Source organism: Grampus griseus (assembly GCF_964374135.1).
Source record: "Grampus griseus genome assembly, chromosome: 16".
NCBI classification, from domain to species: domain Eukaryota; kingdom Metazoa; phylum Chordata; class Mammalia; order Artiodactyla; family Delphinidae; genus Grampus; species Grampus griseus.
Window position 1 is genome coordinate 81,582,599 of NC_139010.1, and position 12,988 is coordinate 81,595,586.

The window sequence follows — 12,988 nt, forward strand, 5'->3', positions numbered from 1 at the left end:
AGCGCACCCTCCTCCTACTCTGAAGCCCTAGGGCTCTGGGCCCCCCTCCCCACCCCCGGAGGGCGCCTCTACTTCCTGTGTCCCCAGAGACCCCACTCTGTCCCCCTCTAGCACCCAGGCAGGCCCTGACCTCTGGAAGGCTCAGGAGACGTGGCAGGTGGCAGAAATGCAAGCCTTCACTGGCACCATTCGGAGCTGGTGATGTACATGCGGGAGACCACAGGACAGGAGACCCTTCCCTAAACAGGCACCACTCCTATCCTCTTGTGAGCCTCTTCCCATAAGCCGTTTGTAATCAGGGACTCCGTGAACCAGCCCGGATGCGTGAGGACGGTGCTGAACAGCTCGAGGTGGCGAAGGCTGAGCCCTGATTTTCTGTAAGGATGTGGCTCTGCCACGGGCTATGCTTGCCCTTTTTAATGAACGAAGAAAGCTGGGGGCTGAATAATCCCAGGATGGCAGGACTGTAATAATCCTGCTGCCCGCACTCCTGGCCCCGCCATCGCTGGAACAGACCAGCAGCTGACCCTCTTGGTTTGATGAAGCTAGGACACTGCTCTTTCTTGCGGCAAACGGGATCAGCGACAGGGAGTTAGCCATCAGTCAAAATGGAATTCTGCCCTGGAGAGTCCATTTGGCGAAGTTCTGTGTCTGGGGTGGTGCATTCCAGGGTCTGATAAAGCCAGGTGTGGGGTGAAAACAAAGGCCCTAGGGTATGTGTTATTTGGGGTGCACTTGCAACCAGGGGGCACCCTCAGCGACCAGCACATGGTCGGCCACCTCTTTGCGTGTTACCTCCTCTCCATCAGGTCACTTCTCCGGCAGGTGCTCGCCGGTGACAACTGAGGGTGTCGTTCTAGGGTCTCTCTGTTCTCTCAACATCTCTGCACCTCCAACCCCCGTCTCTCTACCTCTCAGACAATCCCCAGGGGCTGTAGAAGGAGAAAACAGGCTGCTCTGCTTTGCCATTTGCTAAAGACACCCTAGGGTCCCCGGCACAGGTGGGGACCCGTCCCACTTCCCTTGGGGAAGGGAAGGATCAGGTTATCATGTGTTGTGGTCACCCTTGGACGTGGCTCCGGGGCCCAGCCTAGGGTCTGTTAGAGCCAGGCCTGGTGGGAAGGTGGTGTTATTGTTTTAAACGCAGACGCATCCTCCTGGCACCTGCGGGCTGAGCCAGAGAGGATCGCGGGGCGGGGCCTCGCCAGGCCCTGCAGGGGCCCCCAGAGGAAGAAGGGCACTGGGTGTGGGCAGAGCTGCAGGAGCGGTGGCGAGGTGGGCCCATGCTGGCTCGCCCTGCCTCCTGCTCTGAGGGTCCTGCTGACCAGTGGCAGGTTTGCAAGGGAGGCCCGTGAGGTCCAGCTGAAGTGGTGACCACCGGGCAGGGGGGGCTCTTCCTTCCTATAGGAGGGTGTGTGGCCTCCTGCGGAGACCACGGCAGGACCCCTCTGCCCCTCCCCTGCTTCCCTAACCAAGCAAGTCCAGGGACAAAGCGCCCAGACCTCCTGCCTCAGGGACAGGGAGAGATTGCTCAAAATTCCTTAAGACAAGCAACGAACAAGGCCATAGTTCAAAGGCTGCTCTGTGAGGCACGTAGACTGTGCGCAAGTGCCACTCAGGGCTGTGTTTTCCTGGGATGACCGTACGTGTGCATACGCACGCACGCGCGCACACACACGCATACACACGTGCATGTGCACACACATTCCCCAGGACTAGGTGACCTTGCGCTGTGCCTTTGGAGTTTGCATGTGGGGACAGGTCTATGGAAACACATAAAGATCCTAAAATGCCCGGCTTCTCTCGGCTGGGTGATGAGGGACCTTTGCCCCAAGAAGCCACTGGGAAGAACAGTGCATGGAGAGTAGGAAGCCTGCCCCACTCGGAGTGTGTGTCCTCTGGCGAGGAGCCAGAGGCATCAGCAGAGGCCCTGGCAGGACAGGGGCCGCGGCAGCTGGCCCGATGCCATTCCGTCCTCCCCCTTCCACAGGTGGAGATCAGCCCCCTGGAGAACGCCATTGAGACCATGCAGCTGACGAACGACAAGATAAACAGCATGGTGCAGCAGCACCTGGACGACCCCAGCCTCCCCGTCAGCCCCCTCTCCATGCTCCTGAACGGCATCGTGGACCCCGCCGTCATGGGAGGCTTTGCAAATTACGAAAAGGCAAGTGACACGCCAGCTTCCTCTTTCCAGCCCTGTCCTGGGACGGACTGTCTCCAAGCCCGGAAACCACCGTGGTCTCACTGAGCGAGCTCCGCAGTGACCGAGCCCAGGCCGGTCCGCCCAGAGGCAGCCTCTGCGGCCTCCCGATGGTCAAAGCCCCACCCCGGGCCCGACCGGCCTGGGCGTTGTCCCCTCATCTTCACCCTGCAGCGGGCTGTGCTAACGGAGCCCTAGAGAGTGACCCTCGTGACAGTCCAGAGGCCTGGGATCATTAAAGGCCAAAAGACACAGTTTCAGTGAAAGACAAAAGGCTTAGAATATTTAAAATAGATGGGAGTCTGGTGCAGTGGGGACAGCCAGCTGGTCTCCCTGGAAAATATCTCAGTGAGATCAGGCAGAAGCTGAAGATCGTGGGATGTGCTCTAGACAAGGGGTCTGCACGACAGCCGCCGCCGGATTTTGTAAATCAAGTCTGGGACGTGGCCACGGCCATTCTCTTACTTGGTGTCTGTGGCTGTTTTCCTGATACAACAGTGACAGAGTTGAGGCCCTTCACGGAAAAGGTTTGCTGCCCCCTGGTCTAGACAAAATGGAAACTGAAGCAGAAGGGGCTCTGCCTGAAAGTGGGCTGTGAGGCGAAACTGCCCTGGACACTTTGGAGAGGTGATGCTCTGTTCCAGCTCCCTTCAGCTGTAGGGCGGACCCGGGATGGGGGTCAGGGACACGAGAGCAGCTGGGGAGCTGCCTCCCAGCGAAGTGAGTGACCCGGGTCAGCTGTGGCTTTGCTGGGCTCCATGGACGGGGCCGCCACAAATGAACAAAGTCCATTTGTTGTGCTGACCTTACTGGATGTTTTGCTGGGGTAGGATCCAACCCTGGGGGGAATGAGCTGGGTGATGGCCAGGGTGTGCGTCTGTTTCACACACAGCTCTCTCCCCAGCCCTGGTGTACAAAAACGTGTGTTGGTGTACTAAGTGTCTCTCCCTGTCTCCACCAGGCCTTCTTTACAGAGCGGTACCTGCAGGAGCACCCCGAGGCCCACGAAAAGATCGAGAAGCTCAAGGACCTGATTGCATGGCAGGTAAATGTCCAGCCGCAGCTGCAGGGCCCGAGGTGGGGAAAGTGGAGTCTGGGACCAGATCCACCAGGGCCACCTTGGCACACCTGCCAGCCGCCACGGAGGACCCTGGACTTCAGGCAGAGCACCCGTGACCATGTCTGTCCCGGATAAACCCATTCACCACTGCCGTGATTAACTCGACCCCTGGCTGTAGTCATGCCTTTGAACACCTAGAAAGTTCTGTCTTGCAAATGAGCCTGGTCTGTTCCCTCCCCTCGGTCAGTGCAGTGCCTGCTGGGAAATCTTTGCCTGGTATCGACAGAACGGAACGGCACAGGCAAGGTCAGGAAACGGTGATGCCCTAGAGAGCGTGGCTCCAGCCTGTCCTGGGAGGGCGCTCGAGCCGATGCCATCGGTGTGAGAGGTGGGGATGGGAAACCGCCGAGCGCCCACCCTCCTGTTCCCCGTGCCGGTGGTCAGGGTTGGGGGAAGGGGTCCTCATTTCCGTTTCCCCGGCTGTAGTTCTGCATATTTGGCTTTTCTGCTTGTGCTCCTGAGGCCGTCTGAGTCTTTCCTTAGCGGGACATGGTCTGGAGAGGCTGGGCAGCCCTGGAGGGTGTCCTGGGCTCCACTGGAAGTTCCCTTTTCATGTGTCTGGGCTCCTGGAGCTTTCATGAGCCTGGAGGTGGAGGGGACGTCCAGACCCAGTTCCCGTGGGAGCTCTGCCTGCTTGCTCTGGACTTTGAACAGCTTCGTTAAGCTTCCTTTTCTCACATGGGAGGCAAGGAGGATGCTGCCTATCTACACCCCACATGCCAGGCTGGCGGAAGAGGGCTGAGGAAGGCAGAGGCCAGGGTCTCCCTGTGCCTGGGCGGCATCCCACCCTAGCCCGGGGTCCCAGGCTGTGACCAGTGCTCTGTGGCCGCTTTGCTCCCGGCCTCCCTGGAGCCTCACCAGCCTCCCTTGGAGCCTCACCGTCCTGGCTTCGTCATCAGCTCACGGGCTGTGTGACCTGTTAGGGTGGAGTGGGGCTGAGTTTTGGTTTCAAGCCTAATTACAAGTATTTATTTTATATCTATAAAATATATATGGATATTGCTGTGATAAAATTTATGTAACATAAAGTTTACCACCTTAGTCATTTTTACATGCACAGTCCAGTGGCATCAAGTATGTTCCCGTCGTTGTGCAGCCACATCACCACCATCCATCTCCAGTTTTCATCTTGCAAAACCGCTGTGTGCCCAATAAACAGTAACTCTCCATCCTCCCCACCCCTGGAAACCACCATCCTACTTTCTGTCTCTATGAATTTGATTATACTAGGGACCTCATATAAGTGGAATAATACATTGTCCTTTTGTGACAGGCTTATTCCACGTAGCGTAATGTTTTTAAGGTTCATCTGTGTTGTAACATGTGTCAGAATTTCATTCCTTTTTAAGACTGAATAGTATTCCATCGTCTGCATAGACCGCTTTTTACTTATCTGTTCATTCGCTGATGGACACTTGGGTTGCGTCCACTTTTGCTATTGTAAATGGTGTTATAATGAACGTGGGTGTACAAATATCTGTTCTCTTTCCTGCTTTCACTTCTTTTGGGTATATACCCAGAAGTGGATTGTTGGATCATATAAGTCTATTTTTAATTTTTTGAGGAAGCACTATATTGTTTTCCACAGCAGCTGCACTATTTTCCATTCCCACCAATAGTCATGCACGATGGTTCCAATTTTGCCTCATTCTTGTCAACATTTGTTATTTTTTGGTTTTCTTTTTGTTTGTTTGTTTTATAGCCGCCATCCTAATGGGTGTGACTTTTCCACAAATCCGCAGGCATTTGATATCAATTTGCCTTGGAATTCTTCTGTGATAAGACACCCTGGGAGCTGAATTTAAGGGAACTTTTAGGCCATGATGGTTTCTTTGCACAAGATGTAAGCCTCAGGTAGGCAGTCTCCCTCTGTTACTAAAAAAGAGGGAGAGAACTTAAAGGTCTGAATGATTCCATTTTAGATGTTGTAAAAACCAAAGGGTACAGAATTCAAAACTCCACTGAAGGCTATATAAAACCATTGCTACACAAAAACTAGTTTGGTCTGCAAAAGTTCTATTGATTTTTTTTTTTTTTTTTTTTTACTGTAAGCTGTTACAGAAAATTGGATTTTAAGAGTTTCAAGCCCTACAGAGGAAAATAATTTGTTCCCCAGAGAGAACTTTATGTCAGCACTATGTCATCACCCCTAATCAATATATTAAAGGATGAATTTTAAAGTACCTCGCAGGAAAGTCGGGAAAAAAAATCTGGTTTCTAACCACTTCATTAAGTCAAAGAGTGATGAAAATACATATTCAAAACATTACCTGTGATCTTGCTTTCATTTGCAAATGTTTTGAAGACTCATCTTTTAATATCAGTAATTGAGTCATACGCTCATTAAAAATAAGAAGTTTGGGGTTATCGGAATGCTTTCTTCTGGTTTTGTGTTAATTTATTTGGTTTGGTTTTTTTCCTGAAAACTCCATCAGGGCAAAGTGAGGTTTTCCTCCTGGGAATCCCAAGGGTTCATTGGCAGGGTTTCCATCACTGATGCCTAAAATCATTTGTGAAGGCTGGTTATTAAGTCCCAGGCAGCTCCCGGCTCTGCCGTTGCCGTTGCTGAAACAGAGGGTGCTGACCCCCTCGCGGGCAGGAGCTGGGGTCGGGTGCAGGCTGCCTGGGGCCTCTTCTAGGTTGGCGGCTGACACCAGGTCAGCAGCGAGCGCCAGCCCCTTCCTCAAAGGCACAGCTCCATCTTTCCTTACACGCAGCTCTCTTGTTGGGCATCCCTGCTGTGTGTCCAAAGATGAATGCATATAGACTCATATGAAACCACTGTGGTGCATGCATATTTCTCTTTTTTTTTTAATTTATTTTATTTATTATTTCTAGCTATGTTGGGCCTTTGTTGCTGCACATGGGCGTTCTCTAGTTGCGGCAAGCGGGGGCTACTCTTAGTTGTGGTGCACTGGCTTCTCATCGCGGTGGCGTCTCTTGTTGCAAAGCACGGTCTCTAGGCATACGGGCTTCAGTAATTGCAGAACACGGGCTCCGGTAGTTGTGGCACGGTGGCCCAGTAGTTGCGGCACACGGGCTCAGTTGCTTCGCGGCATGTAGGATCTTCCCAGACCAGGGCTCGAACCTGTGTCCCCTGCATTGGCAGGCGGATTCTCAACCACTGCGCCACCAGGGAAGCCCCATATTTCTCTTTTGAAATGCACAGAGATGAAAGACCAAACCCATTCATCATCCCCAGCCGATGACAGTCGTACCGATGTCGCCAGTGGTGGCGCTCCTGGAACACTTAGCAGTGCTTCCAAACGTTCTTTGCCGCCGGCAGGCCATGAATCCATGTAGAGACACACAGGAGCAGACTTCAAATACAGCACCGCCATTTAGAAGGGTGTCTTTTGAGAGCAGGCTGCATGCTGTCTTTGAACAGCTAGAGGTGTGACTTTGGGGACGTCCTCCCCCCTCTCTGGGCTCTGGGAAACTCTTTAGATGTGCGGCCTCCTGGGACCCACTCTAGACCAAATCAAGGCTCTGGGGGTGGGATTCAGGACTCTGCCTGAGAGATTTTGACGCTCAGCTTGGTTGGAATCCAAAGACCGTTCCAGGCCTCAGTCCATGGCTTCTGTTTGTGTACTAGGCACCTCATATGTTGGAGTGTTTGCACAGAGCATCTTTTTATTCCTAGCTTAAGTTCAGCCCCGAGCAGACATAGAACAAGGGCCAGGTCCCACCCGTCTTTTAGAAGGTTATATCTGACCAATGTCAGGGACCTGTTGAGGGGATACATTTCATACCCCATAAATTTCACCTGCCAGGTCACCGTTCTTTCAGTCCCAAGACCTGAATCAAAGGGTCTTAACTTTAGTCCAGCAAGTAGCTTCTTTGATGTCAAGAATCTGGCCAATTAAGAGTTTTATCAAACCAACAACAACAGAAAAAAGCAGAAATGATTGGACCACACTTTTATACATCTGAGAGAGGGCCGTTTTCCAAGATGCTTTCAGGATCTAGAGTGGCTGTGCTTTAACCTTGAGACAGCACCCCGACGTTGTCTTCACCCCCAGAGAGCCACAGCACATGTACCATCCCACCAAAGGTTGTCTGCAGCCTGCCTTTGCCGACCCCCAGGAAGCAAAAGGATTTCTGTGAGCATCTTCTTCTGTTGAACCTGAACAAGCTGCAGCTAGCCCCTGAAGGCTGCCATCGGCAAGAGTAATTCGTGTGGGATAGTAAAACGTCCCATCTAGCTTGAAACCTTAGCCGCATGCTGTCCTGTCGGTGATAGCTGTTCGGAAAGGGGTGCCTGGCGTGTACCTTGGGTATAAGCCCAACTGTCAGCCGAACACACTTTGTGCCAGGGCAGCTCGAGAGCAGGCTGGGTGGTGTAAACACGGGGGAGCGCTCACTTATTCCGTCCTTTCCTGGAGCACCACAAGAGGCACCAGCTGCGTGCTATAAACGGCAACGAAATACGTTTTATGCCTTGATTCATCTTGATAAGATTTCTTGAATTTGTTCACATGAAATTCAATTGTGCACTTATTATCCTTCTTACTAATAAATCTGCTCATTTAGATTGGTGTTCTGTCATATTAAGAAAATCTGTTTTTAATCAGTATTTTGATTTAATTGTAAAGTATTAAGAGGAAGCCTCTTAGCTTGATTGCGTTGAAGAGCATCTACCTCCCAGTCTGAGCCTCAGGGGAGGCAGAAGCCAGGGGAAGAAAGGAGGCTTTCTCACACCCACCCCCAGCGGCTGTGGCTCCGGAGGGTCTCTGGGGCTGGGGAATAAAAATGTCTCTACAACGCTTTTAAAGGTCAGCTGTATCTCCGCGCTCCGATGTGAAGTCTTGGCACGGATATTTGTGACAGCAGTGTTGGCAGAGACATGATTCTTTTTAGTTTTAAGGAAGAATAAATTTGGTTTTCCTTTCCAAGTAAGAACATCCTTCAGGACTATAGATCACGTATTATTAGATTTTTACATTTTGGAATAGGGTTCTCACTTGCCTGTAGAGGCAATATTCTTAGCGAAAAAAATCTTTGTACCGTGACTTGGCCCTTTGCTAACAGATCAAGTCACAGCTAAACAAATCCAAAACGCAGCCCTTCCCAACTTCAAGTGGAAAGCACAGAGAAGTCTATTCTGGGGTTGATGGTCAAATGGGAGTCAGGCAAAGTCACGGAGTAGCCGGTGTGCTGCATCCCACACTAGACGTGTCCGACTTAAAACACAAATGCTTGTCATGTACACATTTTGGTCTGGGGGAGTAACCTGCCTGATGATGAATTTAATCAGCCGGTTTGACTGGGAAACCAAAGCAGATGCATTTTGCACATTGCCACTTCCTGCCTGGTGTGCACTTCTCTCCCTGGACCACTAAGCAAGAAATAAGGAACGTCAACCTGTATGTCTTTCAGATTCCATTTTTGGCCGAAGGGATCAGGATTCATGGAGACAAAGTCACAGAAGCACTACGGCCGTTTCATGAGAGAATGGAAGCCTGTTTCAAACAGTTAAAGGAAAAAGTGGAGAAGCAGTACGGGGTCCGGACCATGGTAAGTGGCTGGCGCGGCAGAGGGGAGGGAGCGTGTCTCTTTGTCACACTGTCCGACTGTGGCAGGCTCACAGGGCCTTGTACTTGAGTTGTGTACGTGACACCTGCTTAGGAAGTGAGATAAGGAACCTCCGCCCCTTCATCATTTCATGTGCCAGCACACTAGGAACCACCTCTCGCCAACTGGAAATGTCAGGGTGTAAACGTTCCTGAATTTGCTTGATCACCAGATACCCCGCTTGTGGCTGTGAACACAAGCTCCCCATCGTGTGTGGAGCGACAGAAAGATCTCATAGATCCGTGCGACTCAGGCTGGTTCACAGAGACCACACCTCCAGAAACATGACACGCACGAAGGGTTAAATAACACACACGGAAACAGCACTCACGATGTCCCAAAGCCGAGGTAGAGCCTGTGCCCAGGCCAAGGTCAGAGTCACTGAGGGGCGCAGTGGACTGCTGAGGTCTGAAGCTGTTACCTGTTGGAGGAAGGGGTCACTGATCTAGGCCAAGGGTAGGTTGCAGGAGGCGGGCGGGACACTGGCTGGAGGGAGGACTCACTTAACAAAGGCTGAAGGCAGGGATTTGAATGGCAGAGGCCAGGGGCCGGCGCAGACACAGCCATGCCTTGGGCAGAAGACAGATTGTAAGAAGGAGCTGGGAAGGTGACCAGCCCCCCAGAGCCTGGAATGCCAGGATGTTCCAGGGTGAAGGACAGACCTGAGCTTTTTTTTTTTTTTTAACATCCTTATTGGAGCATAATTACTTTAAGCTGGGACGAAGTGAGAGTGGTATGGACATATATACACTACCAAATGTAAAATAGATAGCTAGTGGGAAGCAGCCGCATAGCACAGGGAGATCAGACCTGGGCTTTTGCCGAGAGTTGGTGGAAGGTCTCCTAGCCAGGGCTGAGATCAGGAGCATGATAAAAAAAAGTGGCTAGGCATTTTTATGGATGCAAAATACCTGACAAGCCTTACGGTGGGCTTGAGGCAGTCTTCATGAGCCATGCCTTAGCAGCTCCGGGGGCAGGGCCAGGCACCTCACATCAGAGCACCCCTGTGGTGCAGTTCAGAGCATCACTTCCACCCTTACTCAGGGTCTTTGGGAGCCTTGGTGAGTCCTAGCCTTGACGGCTTGTGGACTCAGGAAACATCTGGCCTAGCAGATGGCTTGAGGCCCCCTTTCTCCATTGTCCAGGGGTGAGCATCAGTGTCGCAAAAAGAGGCCGCGAGACCTCTTCTGGTCTGCTGGAATCCCATGCCTGCTGGCGTGGAGGGGGTGTATGCAAGCAGGTCTTCTGTTATCCTGCAAAGGGAAGGCAGCTGCAGGAGTTACTCCACCTCTCCTAACACAAGACGCTCTACCTCCTAAAGAATCAGGTGTCCAACCAGGTGCGCCATTTTGGTTTCTTTTCTGACCCAGCTCCATCTTCCTGCTGTTCTCTAAAGTTCTCTGCTGTTCCCTGTTGAGCTGGCTTCTTTTTGTTCACCCATTTATCTCACTTAGCAAACACTAATTTAGTGCTTACCATGTGCCAGGGACCTTTCTGAGGTTTTTAACAATTATGAACTTCTTAGGTTCCTGCAACACGAGGAAGGAGACACTGTGCACATCCCCATTTTATACATGGGGCAACAGGAACATGGGAAGGTTCACTAGCCCGAGCTTACACGAGTAAGTGGCAGAGCTCTTCTTCTCTTGCCTTTGTGGTTGGAGACATGTAGGAGAGCCAGACCACCCCTGAGAGGGGTTATGCTCTATGCTCTCCCACCCTCCCCAGCCCTGCCGGCCATGCCTGGGCCTCAGAGCCTCCAAGCCCAGGACCCTGGTGCTCATCAAATGAGGTGCCTTTGGCCTTGACCACAGCAGAGCATGAGCCTGACCAAGCCAAGAGTAACACAACCGCCGGGCTGTGGTCTGAAGACTCCGCAGGCAGGAATCTGGGACCGTCAGCCCAGCAGGAGCTGCTACAGGTGAGCAGGCTTAGAAATCAGGACCACGCTGGAGGAGCCTTCGTTGCAAGTCAGAATCCTCGAGCTGCGTCTCATTACAATCAGCGTCAAGTGGCCAGAAGAGTTTCAAAGTACATCACGGTGCACCTCTTTCAAAGGCTGATGCCACTTTTAATTCTTTCTGAGAAATAAACACTTGTGAAATCTCCAGGTTTTCTTACTAAGTGAAAAGCTTCCTCTTTGATCAATCATTTCATGTATATTTCAGGAGGACAGAAATCTGTCTGGCTCGCCAGACGTCCTTCATATCCCTTTCTCTGCTGTGATTCATGAGTTCTCTGCCGGCTGTGCTTGCACACGGGGGAGGAGGGAAGAAGGGCAGGGCGGTTGTGTAGGCAGTGGGACGTCCTAGGCCGGTGATGAGCCATTTGCACCGCAGTCTGAAACGGCATCTTCTCCACCGAGGTCCCACCCCGAGGCAGGGGCAGCCAAGGCATCTCCACCACCACCCCCCAGCCAGGGGTTGACCAGGCTTATTGGGAATGAAGTTGGGGACAGAATTAAGGATGTGTTTTCCACCCGTGGATGCTTTGTCCCCTGGAGCTGCTTCCCTGAGTCTACCTCTATCCTGGGACCCCGAAGGCAGGCTCTGCGGCCAGCCTCCCTTGAGCAGACAAAAGGTCAGGCAGATACCCTGTCATCCTCTGAAAAATGTGGTGATAAAATGCCGTCTGGAATGAGGCTTTCCCGTCTTACCTACTTGGAGAACTTTCAAGCTCCTCAGAATACTTTCAAAAGCAATACAGTATCATCCCGTTTTAAAAAAGATGGATTTAAAAGTAAAATCCCCAGGGCTTCCCTGGTGGCGCAGTGGTTGGGAATCCGCCTGCCCACGTGGGGGACACGGGTTGGAGCCCTGGTCCAGGAAGATCCCACATGCCACGGAGCAGCTAAGCCCGTCACCACAGCTACTGAGCCTGCGCTCTAGAGCCCACGAACCACAACTGCTGAGTCCGCGTGCCACAACTACTGAAGCCTGGACGCCTAGAGCCCGTGCTCCATGACAAGAGAATCCACCGCAGTGAGAAGCCCATGCACCGCAACGAAGAGCAGCCCCCGCTCACCACAACTAGAGAAAGCCCGCGCACGGCAACGAAGACCCAACGCAGCCAAAAAATAAACAAAATTTTAAAAAATAAAATAAAAACCCATAGAAAGGACATAAACCATTTTGTCAATTTTTCTGGGTCAGCCTAAGCCATAGAAAGGGAAGACTTGGACACCCTCTGACTCCTAATCCACCGGCGGCTCCATGGGACACCCCCGGCCCGCTCAGCTTTGGCCTTCATTCAGACAGTCCTGGGCTCTAAGGTGCCACCGCTCCCCGGATGAAAGCACAGGAGCCTAGCCTCCTCCCTATACTTAGATAGTGAGGAGTGCAGACCCGGGGTCCCCAGAGAAGAGGCCACGAGCACAGCCACGTTCAGCACTGGCCCCCAGCTCCTGGGGAGAGGGCTGGAGTGAGTCTGTGCTTCAGGCCGTGGTAACAACGGCAAGGGCAACGGAGGCTGCGGTTCAGAGCGTGGCCCGCCCTACGCGCGTCACCTGCGTCATTTCAGCTCATCCTTGCCGGCCTCTCAAGGTGGCATGATTATTCCCTACATGCTCAGGAGGAAGCTGAGGCCCAGAGCAGTTCCGTGTTTTATGCCAGGTCACCTAGTCCATGCCAGAGCCAACATTCCCGCCTAACTCTAACCCCCCCCCCCGCCACTGCCCGCCCCGCTGCAGGGAGAGAGATGTCCCCTCTCTCCAAGTGTCCTAGCGCTGAAGCTACCCCATCAGGGCTGGGAGAGACCAGCTGCTTCAGATGAAAAAACAAAAGCCCTGGATCCTCCATTTCTAGAGGCTCTGCTTGGTCAAGAAGGAATTGGGAGGTGAATGGCCCGGGAGGACCCAGGGCCACACCCAGTGGCTGCCCTGCTGATGTGGGACCCAGACTGGCTTCTGTCCCTCGTCTGCCAGAGCCGGCTCCTGCCATCTCCCTTCCTTTGTACTTCCCAATCCGTGCTTGTGCATCCCGACCAAGACGCAAGCCTGCCTCTCAGGGCAAATCACCAGCCCTCTGTGGTTGGGGGTTGGACGCTCACGCCTGCTTCCTGGGCCTTCCCACGAGCTGGATGAGGTCATCCTG

The 12,988-nt window shown here is 52.7% G+C and overlaps 1 protein-coding gene across 3 annotated transcripts in view; it reads left to right on the top strand.

Moving 5' to 3' along the window:
* DOCK1 (dedicator of cytokinesis 1) overlaps positions 1-12,988 on the top strand; it is a 526,850-nt gene that overhangs the window by 493,518 nt on the left and 20,344 nt on the right. For all 3 annotated transcript variants that reach the window (XM_082673365.1, XM_082673366.1, XM_082673367.1), the window contains exons 45-47: positions 1,991-2,167; positions 3,165-3,248; positions 8,703-8,840. In XM_082673365.1, coding sequence (XP_082529491.1) covers positions 1,991-2,167; positions 3,165-3,248; positions 8,703-8,840 — 399 coding nt within the window. The remainder of the gene's footprint in view (positions 1-1,990; positions 2,168-3,164; positions 3,249-8,702; positions 8,841-12,988) is intronic.